At 37.9% G+C, this 20,836-nt stretch overlaps 1 protein-coding gene and 1 long non-coding RNA gene across 16 annotated transcripts in view; one reads left to right on the forward strand and one right to left on the reverse strand.

Annotated features, from left to right (window-relative positions):
• MEF2C (myocyte enhancer factor 2C) overlaps nucleotides 1-18,688 on the forward strand; it is a 141,213-nt gene extending 122,525 nt beyond the window's left edge. For 10 of the 15 annotated variants that reach the window (XM_066988798.1, XM_066988803.1, XM_066988800.1 and 7 more), the window contains 4 exons: nucleotides 3,441-3,613; nucleotides 5,820-5,949; nucleotides 6,836-6,971; nucleotides 13,826-18,688. In XM_066988798.1, the coding sequence (XP_066844899.1) occupies nucleotides 3,441-3,613; nucleotides 5,820-5,949; nucleotides 6,836-6,971; nucleotides 13,826-14,147 (761 nt within the window). In that variant the 3' untranslated portion in view covers nucleotides 14,148-18,688. Of the gene's footprint in view, nucleotides 1-3,440; nucleotides 3,614-5,819; nucleotides 5,950-6,835; nucleotides 6,972-11,166; nucleotides 11,211-13,825 lie in introns of all 15 variants that reach the window. The other 5 variants (XM_048051624.2, XM_048051623.2, XM_013199132.3 and 2 more) reach the window with 3 other exon arrangements.
• Nucleotides 1,348-7,246, reverse strand: LOC136789112 (uncharacterized). Its single transcript, XR_010827927.1, has 3 exons — nucleotides 7,079-7,246; nucleotides 6,349-6,498; nucleotides 1,348-1,498 (listed from the first exon to the last, which is right to left on the reverse strand). It is a non-coding gene; the product is annotated as an uncharacterized lncRNA (long non-coding RNA).
• Nucleotides 18,689-20,836: the final 2,148 nt, after the last annotated feature.

The raw sequence follows: 20,836 nt of genomic DNA on the forward strand, positions 1-20,836 counted from the left end.
TTGTAGAATGTGGGAACATACCCAAGAAGAGCATTCTATGCTCAGAAGACATTTGTCTTTATATTCTGCCATTAGTCCCAGTACAAAGTCTGGCACAGCATTTCATGATACGTGCTGCTCCACTAGTTCTGTCTAGAAACAAGCTCTTTTCTGTGTAAAATATTTTTACTCTTTTAAATCGGTATAACAAACATGAAGTGGAAAAATAATTTTCTCTGAAAACTTCTTGAATTGAAAAAGCTATAAATTTACAAATTGTGACATATGCCCTTTAAAACTTGTACATCTACTGTTTTTATTTTCATTATGCATTACAAGTGATATCTGTAATGTTTAAAAATGTTCTATTCCAGCAAAAATATGGCTTTTAACCAAATAAAAATGTAAAGCCAACTTGCTCAAATATCCATCTGTTTTTCATTTTCATATAATCTATAATCAGGAAATCCATTCATACATGACATATAATTTTTGTGCTTTCAAGTGGATAGTGGAATGTGATGTTCTGCATACAGTCACATCTAAATTGATAATTGTCCAGGCAGAGCGTAATTTTAAAGTATAGGATGAAGGAAGGTTTAATTTGTATATTAGAAGTCTTATACATTTTTTTGCCTCTGCATGTAAATGAGACCATTCTCGTTGGCGGATTTATCTGAAGGTGGGACAGCTGCCTCAGAGCAGGCCACAGCTTTCTGAGTAAAGAGGATACGGTTTAAAGAGCTGGTTTAAATGCAGACTCTTCTTAGCAGTAAACCGCATGCATGCATTCATCACTGATTTTCAAATGATGGGTTTCTATATCATTGGTTTAAGGTCCACAGTCCTGAATTCCTGAATCCACATGATACCAAAAGAATAACAACTTGGTGGCTGGAAAGAGGGATGGTTATTATATGGCTCCAAAATGCTAGCTGGCATAATATGCCATGAACAGCAGAAATCTACTGGTAAAGAGAAGATTGCAGCAGTGCTTAAAAATAATTTGATGTTCTAAAAATATAAATGTAAGAAATGTTATCACTGTTCAAAATATTTTACATTAGTAGGTAAATAATATAAAGGCTTGGCTAAAGTTTCTGAAGACTGAAGTTTGATAAGGTTGCATTCTTTCTCTTAATTTTAATAGAAAATTACAAAAAGTCAGTCTTCTGTGGAAAGTAGGAGTTTTTTCTTGTAAGGATTTATTTTCCCCAGAAGACACAACCATAGAAAAGAGTATATAAGTCACACAATGTGCTATTTATCATTAAATATCTCAGGTTGTATATTGCAGAATAAAAGATACATATTCATTTTCACTCTCTGAACCCATGCTTGTCATACAACAGATTTCACAAGGTAGCTTTACTTCCTGTTGTTAAAATATCTCCTGTATGAAACCAGCACCAGAGCAACCCTGCATTTGCTTCAGTTTCTTCTGTCGATCACTTCCTCGCATAACTGTTTTGCAATATTCGGTTTGTGTTCGATCACATTCTAAAAGGTGCTGTAGTTTCTAGGAAAAAAAAAATATTACTGTATATTCCAAATGCCCCTTCTAATTTCACTATCTCTAACAATGCATAGCATTAATTAAAGCATAGTATGTATCAAATCCATGCAAAAGCCTACTGACACAAAATGGAAAACTCTTGCCAGCGTTCTGCTGGTTTAAGTTGATAAGAGTAAAATACACTTTTTAAGTAAATTCATTTAATCTAACTATCTGTAAGCTATTATCAAGGAAATAACAAGATTAACTGTAAAGAATATTTTTATTTTAAAATCTCTGAAGTGATCTGTGTTCTCCTAAGTTTTGATCATAATTCCATTTTGCCAAGGCTTAGGAGATTGTTATAAGAAAAATCAAGAGAATAAATGAGCCTGGCAAGACCAGGGGCTAAAGGTACCTAACGAATAAGGAGGTCAAGCACTTTGTGATACTTTTCCTGTTGTCCCAAACCTAATGGTTACAGGTCAGGGTCTTCCAGAGCCTGAAGTGGTTTTGTGGTTAATAGCCTTTGCAAGATTTTTCTTCCATGGGTTTTCTGATCTGGTAAATACAATTAGCTGATGTGCTCACAGATTCAAAATATTATTTAATGTTAGTTGCACTTGGATGCACTTCATTAACGTAACTAGAAAACAGATTCACTTGCGTTTACTGTCACGTTTATGACCACATCACAGATTTATCAAATTCAGTTCCGTAATCCATTTATGTCCACGAGGGCTGTAAACCCCATTTCACATGTGAAAAGAGTGAGGTACTGAGTGCTTCCCTGACTTTGGTACTGCAAAAGAAATTGTGTTGGTGCAAGGCACCTAACTCCACTCTCCCTAACTCTTCTTCCCACACTGTTCCTAGGTGGTGTGTCACAGCTTGCTAGCTGTGAATTAAAGGTGAGCCCAAACAGGCAGTGTTCCCTAACATTTGTTCTACTGGTATTCGTCTCTGAAAGTTTCCCCTTGCTGTATTAGTTCTCGTATGAAGATAGTATTATAACTGGGCAGTTTCTGTGTTCCTCTTGACCATGTAGAGACAGAATTTTAGTACTACACTACAAAGTCGTCTCTTTCCCCAGACCTTGTGGGTGGGAGATGAGACTTCATGGATGGAAAAGGAAGGTCGCATTTTTAGTGCGGTGGTAGGTCAGTAGCGGTACAGATACACACTTGCCAGTACTACTTAGTGAGAGAAAGAAACCCTTTTCTGAAAAAGAACAAAAAGAAAAGAAACAAAACAAACAAAAAAAAAAAACAATGAAGCATTTGTCTGTCAGAGGTCTTGGGGTTTGCAGGGAGCAGCAAAGAGATGAAGATGAAAGATACGGAGGCATTCTCCAAATAAGGCTATGCTCTTGCTCTCATTGACTTTAGTGTTGACAGAAACAGGTCCAAAAACTGTGGTGAGAGAGTGCAAAAAACATTTAAGAATCTTCCTAGTCCTCCCCCTGCCTTTTCTGGAAATTATAGCCTCGCTATACTCATCCTTTGTTTAAAAACAAAACAAAATCATAAACTGGAAAGGGCTGAGTCAGGCACGGCAGAACCTTCCATAGTTGTCGAGAAAACACGACATAGCTTTGAAATTTTTTTTAAGCCAACTTTTCCTGACTCTCTTGTAAGGAACAAATACGATCTTGTCTCTTCTGAGTGCGTGGTATATGGTGCTATGTACTATACAATGGTAAACAGAGTCATGTAATCGCATTGACCTCGGCACATCACCAAGATGTCAGCTGCCGTGAGAGAAAGTATTTTAAGAGCAATTGTTCCAAACATGGCATGTGTTGTACTTTATAATGTGTCTTTTTTATAAAGACACATTACACAACACTAGCATTTACATTGACTTTTTGTATTTGAAAGTTTTAATGTTTGATCTTAAGAAATACCTTTGAGCTTACAATCCTTCTCTCAATTTTTTTCCTCTTTTTTTTTTTCTTTCTTAACAGGAAATGGGTATGGCAACCCCCGCAACTCACCAGGTCTGCTGGTCTCACCTGGCAACTTGAACAAGAATATGCAAGCAAAATCTCCGCCTCCAATGAATTTGGGAATGAACAACCGTAAACCAGATCTCCGAGTGCTTATTCCACCTGGCAGCAAGAATACAATGCCATCAGTGGTAATGCATTTTCAAAGCTTTTTTTTTTTTTTAAATCTCCTTCAGATAAGCTATTTAAGAATTTCAAGGCCTGCTAAGTCAACCAAAATCAGTAGAATAACATTCCACATTCTTGATTGTTTTGTCTTTCTATCTAGCTAGCCTTAAGGCTTGACATTGAGCTGAGGATGTAGGCAGATCCTTTTGACTGCATTTATGAAGCCGTTTTTACTTCCTCCCTTTTTTCTATGGACTTGCAAAGTAGGAACTGTGTCCTGCACAATCTGAACTTCTTCGCTCTCTGTCCTAGTACCTTGGGGAGCCTTCCCTGGATTTATTATAATCCTGAATTTACCCCTAAGTACTCCTAACCTACTATATTTTTCTTAAATATTTAGCCATGCAGACTCTCAGCAGATGACAGATTAACTACAAATAAATGAATTTGAACCCTATCACTCTGAGCAACAGCCAAATTTTAGAATGATGAGAGGTAGTAAGTAGATAAAGCAGGATAAAGCAGAGCATCAAAATGCTCTACCTCCTGCCAGGATTAACAAGATGTAAGCAGACTATTATGATAGAAGGTTGAATCATGAAGGTGTTACGTGAGTATCTTGCAGTTCCCTTCTAGAAGTGGGTTAGTGGTTGAAAGTAAATCTTTCATGAGTGTTTTAACACTAGAAGTGAGCTTGATTAAAAAAAAAGGATCTTGATGGTAAATTTAAGTGATGCTATAAACACATTTTTCTGTTATGTAACAGACGCTATTAAAACAACTTCCAAGCTGGCTGCTTTAGCCTGATGCATTATAAATTAACTTTGAACTTCAGACTAAACTCCCCATAAATGTGTTGCTGGCTTCTGAGAGGATAAGTAACAAATAGTCTCCTACAAGGCAAAGCTCAAAGTCAACCAAGGCAGTGACAAGCTGTCTGCATTGAATGATTTATTCCAAGGTCCTTAAAAATGATACTTTCCAAGGGAATCTGTGAATGGTCAGGTCTCCTGAAACTAGGTATAGCTACACAGTCCGCAGCCGCTGGGGCTGTGGAAGAATTAATGAACTCTTAGAGAAAGACTCATTCTGCAAGCTCGATAGATTGTCCTCACAGTTGAGAGAAACATCTCGGTAGAAGGACAAAGAAGAGATCTGTGTTGTTTTTCCAAACTATGCTCAGAAAGTATTTAATTTGCTGCCCCTCTCAGATGAAGCTATTCACTAGGCTATAAAATCTGCACCCTGGTAAATATCTACATTCACTGATTTTTAATGCTCCTTTCCTATGCACTCAGTCTGAGGATGTTGATCTGCTCCTGGTAAGTGGTAGTGATGTTCATCCTAATAATGAAAGCATAAAATAAAATAAAATAAATGTTATTTTGTATGTTGTGTAGATGAAATCATTGAAGCCAAATGGAAAAGTTTACTATAGCTATATCGTGAACAAAAAAAGGTCATCATAATTTTTGAAATCTAGCAATGTGGAAGACAAGGTGCAGTTGTTGCACATACTCAAATTACTCGTGCCAAAATAAAGCTTTCCTGGTGCTGATGTTTTGCTAGCATGTAACCTGGTGCCACTGAGGATGGCACGGCCTTATTACATCTTTTTGGTGGCTAGCTGGACATTTTATCCTGAGGCTTCCAGGGTTAGAGCTCTCTGGTGCAGGTTCTGCAGCAAAACGTGCAATGCCTCAGAGTTACAGAGGAACATGTTAGCTGCTGTGCTGCCCAGCGCTCTGGAAGTTTGCTTATTTCTGCAAAAACCGAAGCGTTCAGAGCACCATCTGCTGGTGAGGGGTCACCACTCAGCAGCCCCAGGGGAGCACAGCAGCCAGGAGGGCCGGGTTTGGGGTTCCTCCTTCTGCCTCCAGTCTCTCCTTTGCATCTGAACAAAAGGGAAGACAATGGGGATGGAGCCTACATATTTCATCAGTTTCTCACACGATCTGTTCCTCTACCCACAACAAAATCAATCTTCCCCGTTTCTAGGGCAGTTACCTAGGAGATACTGATGTAAGGGGTTACTATGGTGACTGCTGGTCTCTCAGAGGCTTGCAAATGATAGGGTTGGCAGAGTTCATAAAAGCCACATGTTAAACGATTAATTCGCAGAAATTTGTACCGGCTTGTGTTTCTTATGCACAAAGCACACCCAGAAAGGTAATGCGCTCGGATGGCTTAAACCCGTCAATAATATGTTTATTTTACTTACTTTAAAAGAATCAGAGGATAAATAACTCCCAGTCTGCTCAGTCATTGGCTACTCCAGTGGTTTCCGTAGCAACTCCTACTCTACCAGGGCAAGGGATGGGAGGATACCCATCAGCCATCTCAACAACATATGGTACTGGTGAGTATCGGAGCGCCGTGCGAGGGCTGGGGGAGGGAGCGAGATGCTGACAAGTGTCGGCCGCACTGGTAATGAATTAGCTTCTGTTCCTCGGGAGAAACTGAAGGATTCGTAGCTGATGTGCTTTTACACCTCGTTTGCTTACTCTCTATCTGTCACTGACTCGAGAGATGTCTATTTAAAAGCGAACTGTGTTGTTCGAATGGAAAACTGCTAAAAAAAATACACAAAAGAAACTTCTCAAAAAATACTCAAAAGAAACTTTTCAGTCCTCTTCATACAACAGCTAATTTCCTGTAGTTGAGTGCACCTTCCTAAAGTCAAGAGGGTAGTGCTAGTGAGCAGTTTCACTGGTTTCAAAACAGAGATCAGCATCTTTGTGGGCTGTCACGTAATTACCTGGGAGACTAGAAATGAAGCCTCAAAAGAGCCTCAACTTCCCGTTGCACACTGCTACCATATAGATCATGTTGGTCTGCAGATCCTGTCCTTCTAGAGGAGACGTGCACTGTTCAGACATGGGCTACCCACCAGGTTCTGCAACAAAGACTGTAACCAAAGTGTTACAATATTTTTCAACTTTTTGACTTTGTGAGAATGCATGTATAGTCTTGTTGGTTATAAAGGCTAAGAATTCTTTGGATCTTCCAGACCCAGAAGAAGAGCCAGTAAATTATGGAATAATTATTAGTGCATTATTTGCTCCCAAATTAATGAGTTGAGGGAAGAGGAGAGTCTACTTTTTCTGCTGCAACTGGATGTGATTGGTGTAATTAAGATTAAAAGGCTTATAAAGTGTCATGTGAAAATTATGATGCAAGTTATTGTTTAATTGCTTCCTCCTTAATTCTCTTTTAATCATTTTCTGTTCTATTTTCAAATCTAGAATATTCTCTGAGTAGTGCAGATATATCATCTCTCTCTGGATTTAATACAGCCAGTGCTCTTCATCTTGGTTCTGTGACTGGCTGGCAACAGCAACACCTACATAACATGCCGCCGTCTGCCCTCAGTCAGTTGGGGTAAGCAGTGTTTTCTTTAAACTACTATATTGTTCTACAGTGTCTTCAGTATCCCCAGGAATCCCAAATATGCAATAAATCAAGACAACAGATCAGCACATACTTACTATCTGTAAAAGCTCCATTTCCCCAGACTGGTACAACACATTTTGTGAAAAGGTTGCCAGGTAGCTAAAATGGAATATTCTGTGTCTATGATATTTTCTCAGTAGTGTACTGAAGAATTCTGGTTATGTTTTACTCTTTATTTTTTTAAATGGCATTTTACCTCACAACTAAAGACAAAACTAAACACTTACATCGTGCTGTTGTATTTTGCCATTATGCTTTTTATTTCCAGTTACTATAGCACAAACATTTACAATAAACTTCAAAATTTTCCAAATATTTTTAATCAAGTAAGGGTTACAAAATGATTTGACCTGAGATTAAGCCTCAGCCTTATATAAGGCTCCCTCACATACTCCCTTCTACTCAGTTCTGACATTCAAGTTTCATTTCTTTGGAAATGTTTTCTGCAAGCAGATAACATAACTAGGGCTAAGAATCCGTAAACCCATAGAACTCACGGTGATTTGCCTACGCTGAGGATAGGTGTTCGTGCCCTCTAGTGGCTAATTTCGAGACATTTCTTCCAAGATCGATGAAGCTCACTGCTAAACTGTCAGTATTTTTAAAAGTCTAAAACTTCACACAGGGAATTCACCTAATGCATTATTGAAAAATAAACCTATTTGCTTATTCAAGTGAATGTGAATAGTAAGATTTTCACAAATCCTCATATCTACAGTTTCTGTTGAGTAAGGTTGTAGGCATTCACCAGCATGCCTACATGCTTATACTAAGGTATGGACCAACATGTTTGGATTTATCAAGTTTTCATTGTAAAAATACAAACTGAAGCAATTGAAGTATATTTATGAGGACAAATTTAATTCTCAAGCATTTGAAAAGCAAAGTTCTTCTTTCCAGAAAGAGGCACTGCACGAGTGCGGTAATTTTTGCAAGACAGTTGCCATAATCTGAAAGTATTTAATAATATAAATGTGGCTTAAATTTCAAAATTCCACTTCTAATTTATCTGACCACATTTTATAACTTACTGTAATTTCTTTACCATGTACAAATGGGTTGAATTTTTAAAGAACAGCTATACAAATGCCTTAGAAGCATAGACTTTTTGGAATACCACATATATAAGCATATGTGGATACTTGCTACATAAAAACATAAAACTGAAATAGTTGGTGTGTTAGAAAAAGTAGTCTTAATACCTTTCTGCTATTCCTCTTCTATTTTCTTTTTGAGGTGGCAGTGTTTCTGGGGGAACATTTAGGTTAACTGTACAACTAAAGACATAACGTCTCAAATAAATAGAAAGCTCACATGTTAGGTATCAATGTATAACCTTACAATAAGCTGATTGTTTTCAGTGGTGTACCAAAGAATGTAATAAGGATATTTGGTTAACCAAAAAAAGTATAAATTAAATCCTAAACTAACTACATGCCTTTTCAGATATGTCACACATCATCATCTGTTTCTAATTCATATCACAGAATGCCGAAGTGTAATGGCTGTGGCTGGTGGAATACATTCTGAGTCGCTACTTTTATTATTATTCTTTCAGTGATTTGTAAATGAATTCAGCTATGAAAGCTGCTTCACTGACAGTTCTGATGAAGCCTTCCATGTGTGCAGAAAATCACATGCATTTCTTTATTTTATTTTAGTCACTGAGTTGTACATGCAAAAGGACCTATTCTTTAACTTTTGGATTATTTAAAAAACTTGAAACTGTACAGATCATATTCAGTCCATGTCAGCCTAAGCTAGAATTAGCAGAAAAATAAGAACAAACACACAAAAGTGTAGTAACCCCCAGGCATTTGAGAAAATGCATGTAGAAAGGTTTGACTGCCCATATCCTGAGGAAATCTTTCACATGTTGGAAAGATTTGGAAACAGTGAGATGTTTGTCGGTAACATTTGCCTGTAAAGACCTGCAAAAGAACAGTTACTGGAAGAGACAACCCAGTTCTCCAGCAGGTTTTGTTTTACACCAGAGCATAAAGGTGAAAAACAGCTCTGCTTCTGCAAGGCACGGCAGAAGCATGTGGTTAGCAATAGAAGAGGGGATGCTCAGGTACATTGGCTGGCTCCACTTAAGTCCCCAGCAGTTTCAGCAGCACTCTCACAACCATCTTTCAGATAACTGGAGAAGATCTCTACAACCCAGGTCTAACCTCTCACGTTGACCCTGCAATTAGCAACCATACCAGTGCCAGTGAGCCTCAGGGAAAGTGTCTGAGGAGATGGGAATAGTTCACTTTCTGTGCCTGTACTGAGCCTGGTGAGCAGGACAGAATCGCAGAGTAGTGTCTCTTTTGACATGACTATGATATTAAACTTTTCAACATTCTAATTAAAAAATAAAATAGTACTTTTTCAGCTTTTTAACTAGGTCTATGTCTGGAAAAAAATACACATTAATTCTGTTAAAAATCAAAATGTATTCCTCCCAGACCTTAAGAGTTTTGTCTGAATATTGCTGCAACGTCTCTCATGTTACAGAGAGAAGGTTACTCCATTCCTAATTTTTAAATGAATAATCTAAATTCTTTAGGCACCAGTCCATTAGATAGAAAATGTTCTCGTTCTGTATTTCTCAGTTTAAGAGAGGATCTTTTCTTCCTCGAGTACCATCCACAGTTGAAATTTTGGCTTTCCTAAAATATAAGTGCAGGCATAGAAATGCGGTCAAAGTATTTCATTTCGAGAATCTTCAATATAAATAACTGTTTACATAAGAGATGTTTCTCCAAACTTCAGCCAAGCTGAAGGAAAGACTTAAATAAATTTATACGGTTGATTTGTTCTGTATTTCTTATCCAGCAAGCTTATTATCAGAGCTAATTTTGATTAGCTCATCGCCAGAGATAGATATGGTTAAATATTTTCCTTTGAACTCTTTTTACTGAAAAATTTAGATGCAGTGACATCATGTTTTGTGAATTTGTGTATCACTTCTGCCAACTTGCTTGTTTTGAATGAAAGCCTTAAATATTTCAGATGGAGAATTTTTCTTATGCCACCATTGTAAATAAGATACTCTAGTGATTCAGTTTCATAATATTCTGTGTTTAGAAACTTCCTTTGACAGTGTGAACCATAAAGTGCGAGTGCTGATCAAAATATCTGGACACAGAAATTGTTATTCTGCTTTTACGTTGATCAAAAATATTAAAAACAAAAGAATATAAAAACAAATAAACAAACAAACACAAACCCTTTGCTTCTACCTCAAAGACAGAGGGGAGGAGGGAAGGTTGCATTACAAACAGGTCAAAAATATCCAGTGTTCTCCTAGTTACAGACATAACTAAATTTTACTGTGAATTTTCTATTTCCTAGTGAATATATAAATTCATATATTTCATATATGTATATATATATATGAAGCAGAAAGGTACACAGATTTAGAGAAACAAGTTCAGGCATAAAAGGAAAGAAACATGAGGTGCTTTCTCCCTTTAATAGAACTTTTTCTCCCTCTGTAAAAGCCCACTTGATGCATGCCCACATCATCTGGTCAGCTAGTCAGACCTGCACTGCTGTCTGTGCATGCTGGACTCCCATACCAGCTGAAGACTCAGACAGACAGAGACCCACACAGAACTGATCCCACTTCTTCCCACCTCTCACACAGCAGAGCAGAGTCGCTGTATAATGTTGAACCTGGATAGGAACCAGCACTTCTCCCATGTTGCTGCTAAATCAACGTCACATTTGCACTCACGCTGATCTGAGCAGGAACTGCTGTGTAAAATTTAAACTTTACAGGGACAATGAGGAAGAGTAAAGTTACATGTTTTCTTACAATAAATATAAGGAAACAGATGATTACATCAACAATAACATATTGCGTGGCACTTAGAGGGTGCTTGTAGTTATACACGATCCTTTAAAGTCATTTGCTTTATTTTCTCTGTGGATTTTCCATATTCAAAACCTGTTTGTTTTTCAATGAACTTAGTGTAGGTTTCACATGATGAAAATAGCACAAGCCTGGACTGAAGTTACTTATTTATATGAAGCTGTTTCTGCATTCACACACATGCATACACACACAAAAAAATTACTAGCATAAAGAATTATATATATATTTTTATAATACAGCTTCTATTCCAAATAGGGATCCATCCTCTGCTGAGAAAACAGCTTAAAGACTGCACCTAAGTAGGTACTCTTTCACCATTGACTTCTATGTGTAATAGTAGGTTTCCCTTGCAATTAACCATATCAGTTTACGTGAGATTCTGGTAAAAACATTTCAGAAAATTTTAACCAAATATCTAAGATTGCAGCCAACAACAACAACAAAAAGATAATAAATTTCAGAAACAGATTTATAGGGGAAAAAAAAAAAGTTTTTTTTTCAGACCGAATCTTAAAAGAAAAATAAATAAATAATACATAGCAATAGCTTAAATAGTTCTTTTGTTTAAAACCTAGAAAAAATTAGTCCTTACCTGCCAAAATGTCTTCGTAAACCTTTTTTTCAATTTACAAAAAATGTCCTCAAAATGCAGACCTACCTGTAGCATTTTTAATACTGCCAAAAACTTTCATGCCAGGTATTTACATAATGCGTCTCAGGAAGCACAAGGAACCTAAAGAAGGTCTATTGAGATGCATTCTCACATTCACTTCAGAAACACTGTTAAGGAAGCAGCATTGCACTGTATCAGTACTAAATCTATTTGTTAGGTAATACAGCTTGTCTGTCTAGGTTTTTTTGCGGGTTGTCCCAGAATAGAATGTGAGTAGGGTCCATGTGAACAAAATTGACTGACTAATGCTGTTTTTAACTAGCATGGGTTTTTAACTGTCCCCTGCTTTGCAAAGTGACACATCATCTGGTCACATCAAACACTCCTAGATCAAATCCCCAGGATCCACCATCCTGTATTAAGGCACTTGCAGGCTTAGCTATAAGCTTGACATCCAAAATCATATGTAATCTTATCACACTTGCTAAACCGGCAGCCTGTTTTCCCACAGTCCTAGCATCTCCGAAGGGACTGAAAAATAAAGTCACTGGAAATGAAAAGCAAAACAAAACCCAGGAATGTATTTTTGATTCTTGTTGGATTCTTTTCAACATTTTTTGAGGAAAAAAAATAGTAAAAAAAAAAAAAAAGAGTGGGATATTTCTCTAGAGTGTAATAACCAAGTTTGATATTTACAGTTTCTTAAATATGTTAATTTCATAGTTATAAAAGAAAAAAAAAAATGTTCTCTTTGCCAAAAACTGCCTACGTTTGCTCCTGTGAGGGCTATTACTCACATACTGTGTGACGTTGCAAATGCTGACACACTTGTCTGTATAGGAATGAAAGGTAGATGAAAGCAGTTGGAGGCAGAACGTCCTGTTTTCTCTGTTGTCTAACAAGACCCATCCATTATTAAACACTGAAATGATTCCTGAAAACAGCATCTGATATCATTCAGTAATGACGCCATATAGTTCCACTGTAAATCTGTCAAAACAAAAGAAAATGATGTTTTGGCTTTCATCAGTTACAATAACTGTTGCTTAAGTAAAGCTCAACTCGCAGTCAGTGAGATATTAGAGAAAGTGGAATACCTCAATAAATAGAAAAGACTACATCTGAACTTATTTTTTTTTCTTCTACATGTTTAAAAAAAAAATACTTCTGAATCCAAGTATTTCTTCTGCTTGCACCTTTGGGTTAGAGTCTCAGTGAGGCTGAGTGCCCCATTCTCCGACTGTCTTCAGTATTTCTCACTACTAGAAACCTTGAAATTGGGTTAGACTGTAACTTCAACCTAGCAGATGGTCCCTGAAGTGGATCAATACATAAGGCATAGAGGGAAGCGCACATTCATAGCTGAATTTTAATAAAAAATAAAAAATAAAAATAAAAAATAATAAACAAAGTCAGATTTTACCGGTAGGTGGCGACTTTGTACAAAACATTCTGCAGATACAAGCAATCTCATTTTCTCCCATAGAACTAAAGTACTCACTGGTAACCCTGCCTACTTCAAATTTCTTGTGCCATTACCTGCGCACAAGGATGCACTGAAAGAGAATGAACTCAGAATAGGTATACAGCCTCTGAATACTTCTAGGGTATCAGTTTCTCTTGAATTTTGAACATCCTCTGAGCTGGGTTGTCTGACATGCAAGCACGGCAACCCTCTGGCATCTTCCACAGCTCTTCAACTTCTCTTTGGTAGTTTATTCACAAATGTTCTGTGTTGAATTAAGAATTAATAGAGCTATACTATAAAGACATATCTAAATCCCACCCAGCCTGTGTAATTTTATAAATGTTAGCCCAAGGACCAGTAAGTTCAACTCTGTTCTGAAAGAGATAAATTGTACAGGGCCCAAATTTTGGTTTCCATTTTACATCTGAAGTTGCATGTCAAAATGAACAGGGACAAATGTAATTGAATTGATCCCAGCAAGAGTCCATGCCTCCCCTGTCTCACACGGTGCCTACACACACACAAGCATTAACGATAACGAAACCTGCAGGTGGTTCCAACAGTGCAAAGGCTCAGCTTCCCAAATTTGTTGTGACTCTTGAGGAGACAGAGAGAGAGGCCTACTCACAAACCTCAGGTGTGCCCCACTCAAGCCGACCGTTTTTGTCGCGACGTTTCGGCCTCTTTGCGTTTCCAAATTGTGCCCAGAAAAGCGTCCCCGTGCTCTCTGGTACTGCGTGAGCCTTTACACTGGTGTTTTGTGTGAGTGTTTGTGCATTTCCGGGGGCTCCATGCCTCCTCCGTCTGTAACTGGGTTTCCTTTCCTCCTACAGAGCTTGCACTAGCACTCATTTATCTCAGAGTACAAATCTCTCCCTGCCTTCTACTCAAAGCCTCAACATCAAGTCAGAACCTGTTTCTCCTCCTAGAGACCGTACCACCACACCCTCGAGATACCCACAGCACACGCGCCACGAGGCGGGGAGATCTCCCGTTGACAGCTTGAGCAGCTGCAGCAGTTCCTACGACGGGAGCGACCGCGAAGACCACCGGAACGAATTCCACTCCCCCATTGGACTCACCAGACCTTCGCCGGACGAAAGGGAAAGCCCCTCTGTCAAGCGCATGCGGCTCTCTGAAGGATGGGCGACATGATAACATTATTACCTATTAGGTTTTCTTTTCTTCTTTTTTTTTTTTTTTCTTGCAGTGTGTGTGTGCTATACCTTAATGGGGGAGGGGAGGGGGGAGGGGGGGTCGATATGCATTATATGTGCCGTGTGTGGAAAAAAAACAAACAAACAAAAAAAAAAAGTCAGGTACTCTGTTTTGTAAAAGTACTTTTAAATTGCCTCAGTGATACAGTATAAGGATAAACAGAAATGCTGAGATAAGCTTAGCACTTGAGCTGTACAACAGAACACTTGTACAAAATAGATTTTAAGGCTAACTTCTTCTCACTGTTGTGCTCCCTTGCAAAATGTATGTTACAATAGATAGTGTCATGTTGCAGGTTCAACGTTATTTACATGTAAATAGACAAAAGGAAAACGTCTGCCAGCAATGGCAGGCCTTTACTGAGAGAGAAAGCAGCTGTTATGCAACATATAGAAAATGTACAGATGTTTTGACAGACCCAGCAGTTGGGTGGCCGTGAATCCATGCTGGAAAAAGACTGGGTCACCTAACGCACCGAAAATGCTCGGAAACATTCAGGCATATCTTTGGAGTATGGCACTCAGTTTAAGAAGGATCAAAACATTTACAGAGGACCATACTTGTAAAAAAAAAAAAAAAAGAAAAAAGAAAAAAAAATAAAGTTGAGTTCGAGGGCTAACATATTTAATTTTAACAAATTCTGGGTCTGCATCACTTATTAAATAAAAAAATATAAAAATATGTACATTACATTTTGCTTATTTTCATATTAAAAAGTAAGACAGAGTTTGCAAAGCATTTGTGGCTTTTGTAGTTTCCTTAAGCCAAAATGTGTTCTTTTTTCCTTGATAGCTTCGCTAATCTTTTAAACAGTCCTGAAGAAAACAGAGGACTTTTTGTATAGAAAGCACTACCCTAAGCCATGAAGAACTCCATGCTTTGCTAACCAAGATAACTGTTTTCTCTTTGCAGAAGTTTTGTTTTTGAAATGTGTATTTCTAATTATATAAAATATTAAGAATCTTTTAAAAAAAATCTGTGAAATTAACATGCTTGTGTATAGCTTTCTAATATATATAATAATTATGGTAATAGCAAAAGTTTTTGTTATCTTAATAGTGGGGAATTATATTTGTGCAGTTGCACATTTAACTATTTTCTTTCAGTTTTATTTTACTGGGCATACATTTTACAGATCGAAGTCAGGTGTTGAGAGACTGATCTGTAAAAAGTTTGAATTTACCCATGGTGTAACAACTTAAAGTCATTTTAATACAACATTTTACAATCAGTTGAGTGAACTGCAATTCATTGTATATACTGATTAGTTCTTTCATGCTGTTTTGTGCATTGTAACAAGTTGAGGGCCCTTCTACTACTTCACGTCCTGCGTATCTTGTAGATTCCCGTGGGGTAAATGACAAAGCGGCATCGCTTGGCCCTTCCTCACAAGCGAGGCTGGTATTCTGCCTGTTAGAATCGGACGTACAGCTCTAGCGGCTGCCAGTTACCTGAGTGCAGGTGAACATTTCCAGGAGCAGTAGGGAGAGCAGCGGGCGAGGGATTGGCTCGGCGGTCCCACCTGTTGCAAAGGTGACTCCCCTCTCTCTCAGATTTAAAGCTTTCAGAGAGACCGCCAATTACAGGACCGGTTTGCAGTGCATGGCTGATGCTGGCGGCCAGGCCGCTGTGGTTTTCACGGACCTCTGCAGTCACGTTGTCTCACAGCAGGGACGTTGCTGAACAGCGCTGCCCGTGCATTTACGCCCTAGAAAGATTTGCTTCGGCATACGGCGCCCTCCTTGTCTCCTGCCTCATATCGTTTCTTCGACTAAAGCAGCTTGACCAGAAGGGAAGTATCGTTTTTTTTTAGTTCCTCTCTTTCCCTCTTGCTTATTAGAAGAAAACCGGTTGTTCACATGTTTCAGTTTAACCTTTCTGTTGGAGGGAAACTGTGTTCGAGCAACATGTTAGTGCCATAGTAGGACTGTAATCATTCTCTTCTTTCCGAGAGCTGTTCGGCTCTCGCTCACGTACCTTGAGACTCTGATGAAGGACACAGATATGCTGCAACAGCTAAATATCAGCACAGAGCATTGTCTTAAGGGAAACCGACACCCTGTTTCCCTTCTAAACATGCAGTTGCTGCGCACTGCTCGATGGTAGAGTCTACCTCCCTGTAGCAGCAGATGACTAACAGACTGCAGCGTGCTTTAGGACATACGCTTTTCACTTACCGTGACTTACAGAAGCCTGCCTTACAGGCACTTTCAGCCGTGCAGGGGCTAGTGCATTATCTGGAAACTATTTAAGCAGAATACTGTGCTAATAATGCATCCACCTTATCTCGCGTGGCGATATGCAGGGTAAAAGAAAAAGATACGCATGTTAAATAAAATAAAAAATAAATAAAAAAAAAATCGGGAGGGAAAATGGGGCCCATAATTAATTTTAAAACACAAAACTGTTTTTCAAAACCACTTTCTTCACCTTCAGATGAATCTATACTCATATTCTCTTATGAGAATTTTAAACTTTGGTGTGTCAAAAATATGCAAATATATCGCAAATGTACTTTGACATTTCAACAAGAAATACAACTTTATCAGTATTGTAGTAGAAACTTGTCAGTGGGGAAGGGGATTTGGTCTATTGAAATATGAAGAATAGCCATATAAATAGTTTACCTTGCGATTTGCCTCAGCAACGCATGAAAAAGAAAAGATAACATATTTAAGGAAGATGCAGTGTAATATATTACTGCAAGTAACTAAGCGGAAAGTAGCGTGAAACGTATTGCCTGGGCACTGTATATTAATTCTGACAGTGATTTTTATATAAACACAAATAGAATAGAATCACGTGAAAATTAACGCCAGTCATCCCTCTTGTTCCTGCTACTGAGGGCAACTAACATGTACTGGCGAAATTGTGGGGGATAATGCATATTTGCAAACTGATCTAATGATAAGAAGCACAACTTTGATTGTGAAGTCACTTTCTGTAAACTATAACTGTCTACCTTTCTCTGTTCCTTTATCTGTACCTTACCATTTATTGTATTTGCAAAGCTTATTTGGGTTTATTGTGTGATTCCTTTGTATTTAAGGAGTTTGGGGCAGAGCCCTGAAAGAGTATTAACATTTACTTTACCTTAACCCATGCTATATAATGTTTTAGGCAACATTCTTAATTGCAAGTTCAAACACCTGAAGTGGCATTCTAGACATCTACAAATATTGTTATAGCTAAGTTAACCTCTATTAAAAGGTGTTGTTGTTTAATGTTTAATTGCTGGTGACAATTATATGGTATACCCAACCTGCACAATCTGTATATTGTATGCATTGAGCCATTCACAGTAAAGCTTTTATCATTTCAGTGTTTTTCAAAAGTTGTGTTTTATAACAAAATGGCTTATATTTTTCCTGGAAGAGGAATTTAGCAGTTTTTAATGAATAATATAAAAATATCTGTTGTCCTCAGATCTTTTTCAGGTAAAGCTAACATGAGAATAAAAGAACTCATAGACTGTTTTCAAGGATGTCAACCCTTTTGTATTGTATGTGTTATCCTATATACCCTCTTTTATCTATAGTCCTAACAGAGCTGTTTTGTTTTCATTTTTTCCTTCGCCTTGAAGGTAAATGCTTTGTAATTTTTTAAAAGCCACTTGAAACCTCAATAAAGGCTGTTGCCTAAGCATGGCATACTTCATCTGTTCCTGTTTGTGCCATCTGCTGTGATGTCGTCAGTTATATGGCATTAATTTCCTGCCACTACAGGTCTCTTGAAGGACTGATGGAACATTGGTGTCTGTTAGAATGCTTCAGACTGTAGATGTAATAAAAGGCTTTTGTTAATATATTTTAACCAAAGATGTGGAGCAATCCAAGCTTTGAGCCACAGACCTCCTGCATCAAAAGGACCCATTTGATTATTTTCATAATCAGGTGTTGCATTTTTACTTTCCCTGCTCATACCTCAGACTGATCCGTACCTCAGTTTGAATCAAAAAGGTCAGTTTAGTAACTCATTAAAAAATAAAATACAATAAAATAAAATAAATAAAATAAAATAAAATAAAATAAAATAAAATAAAATAAAATAAAAATTTGCAGTACCAGAGTCTTTCGTGGAGTAACTAATGTCAGACCTGGGTTACCACAGGCATTACACTTGGATTGCTTCAGATGGTTTGTTGTATTCTTTTTTTTTTCTTTTTTTTTTTCTTCTCTTTCATGGGGATCTGCTTCCATAAAACAATGGTGATAACAAAATAGCTTGTAAATGGGAGCATACAAGCATTTGCAACAAATATTAAAGTAGAGGCTCACAGCGGCATAAGCTGGACTTTGTCGCCACTAGATGACAAGATGTTATAACTAAGTTAAACCACATCTGTGTATCTCAAGGGACTTAATTCAGCTGTCTGTAGTGAACAAAAATGGAAAAATTTCAAAAGATTCTCCTGCTGGAAATAAGGTATAATTTGTATTTTGCAGACAAATCAGTAAAGTTACTGGCTTTCTTAGTGATACGGTGTCTGTGGTGTATTTTTTATTAATTTAAATTTTGTTCCATTTTTAATGTTTTGCACTGTCGTATGTGAGACAATCAACATTTTTAACAAACAGAAGTTTTTTGAGGTCTCTGTACCTGTCACTTGTGCTTGGCTAGAAAATCGAGTGCCTTTCTGTGCCGCCCTGAGCATCTCAGTGCCCCACCACACATCATCCCACCAGGCATCATCCCACCAGACAATCAGGGAAACCACTGCTCTCACTTTGCAGGGAGGACTATGAACAAGGGAGTTCATGGCCAAATACCCTTAAGGGTGTGACATTGAAATCCTGTCTCATTAACTTCAATTAACCTGGATTTTAATGATTGAATTGTGCTCCTTGGGCCAGAAATACAGTGATTGCAGCAGCACTGCCCTGGAAGTCATGGCATGAGCCTGCCTGAATCTGGCCCTGATGTTTGAGCTAGAAGAGTAGCTAGGCAAGATACTGCCTGGCTTCTAACTATTTAATCCCTGACAAGGACCGAGACTCCCTAATATTCATGTCCTGTAACTCCTACCAGTGCAGAGAACCATGCAAGAAACGCATAAAAAGCATGTTCATTTTCCAAATCATTTATCATTGGACCTATCCCTTATACGTGTATTCTCTAACATGCCATAACTTCATAGGGACTTTGTCAGAATTGATCTGCTTGCTCTTGTGCACTTCTTTTCGGGTTGATTCCCCCCCACCCCACAACATTTATAGTTTTCAGTTCTGAGAATACAAGGATCACTTTATTTCAGCCAGATGTTTTTTTAATGCATACAAGCTATTAATATCTTAAGGTCCTTATTGAATGCGGCAATTTCCATAATAGCATTACAAGGCCTAGTTTCTAAATATACTTGTGAAAGAAAACAGCTGTGCTGTTATTTACCTGCTGCCTGTAATGACAATTTTTTTAAACAGCAGTGTTTCTAGTATTGGAGTGCTAGACACAGCGTAAAAATTAGATGCTAAAACTGAGATTAAATGTCAGTGGTTTTATTATGTAATATGTTTTCCTCAAGAGAAACACTATTTCTCATTATTGGCAAGGATAAGCAAAAGATTTCTGGAAAAGCAGTGGAAGTGTAATATTGTCTGAAATCTTACAGAATTCACATCTGGTAGTACAGGCTCCTGCAGTCAGTGCTCTGTGTGATTAGCAGTGATAGCACTACACCTGCGCTGGAAAAGGAATTACTTAGCAAATAGTCTTTTGCATTCTTTGTTTCGTTTTGTTGTGTTTTCCTTTCAAAAAAATAATCATACATATACAGATTGCTTTGCTTTAGATGCTCTGAACTATATTTTAAAACATTTTTTAAATATGTGTGTTGCAACAGAAGTGTGGAGGTCACAAGTTCTTTAAATGTTTCTTACTTTGTGCTCACCTATATCACTTTGATGAGCAATTCTGAAGTGAATGGTCTGTGGTACCTGAGGGTTTTTGCATTATGCCTCACAAGAGAAAGCAGAGGCTGCTGTTCCTGTTTATACCATTGCTGTTATAGATGTGACCTACTCATACCCAACCCTTCCTCGAACACAAAGCCAACAGTTTCCCAGGTAAAATACTGGGGGGTTAGAGGGTCCAAGGAGGAGGGAGGAGGAATGATTTTAAAACAATCAGGCCATTTACTCTGGAAACAGCAGAAAGAAATTTGGTTATGCCTCTAGTGACAAACATAGCCTATTCTTCGTTAATTCTGCAGAAATTTTATGAGCACAGCGAGGCTTTAACTCTTCCATGAATGTTCCCACCTACACATATAAATGGAACCCAGGTTTTCTGGAGTTCATGATTTTGAGAAGCTCAGACATTGTAGCCATAGCAAAGTCAAGGCACATTTATTTTGTATTCACATGCTGTGCTTGACACTTCACACTGCGTATTCAGAGCACCTGCAACAGGTAAATCTACTTCGTTCCATGCAGATCATGTACACATGTCCAAGATAACTTTAATTGTTGTTAGCAGGTGTTATGGCAAACTGGTATTTCTTCTGATGAATGTATTTCTTCCTCCTCTTGCAGCAGATTTCAGAGCATGCAATCAGAGCAGAATGAGTCCATTCTGCCTCAGCTTAATTGCTAGAGATAGTTCAAAGCTAACACAGGGATGCTTTTGTG

The sequence above is a fragment of the Anser cygnoides genome, chromosome Z, assembly GCF_040182565.1.
Source record: "Anser cygnoides isolate HZ-2024a breed goose chromosome Z, Taihu_goose_T2T_genome, whole genome shotgun sequence".
Classification (NCBI taxonomy): Eukaryota; Metazoa; Chordata; class Aves; order Anseriformes; family Anatidae; genus Anser; species Anser cygnoides.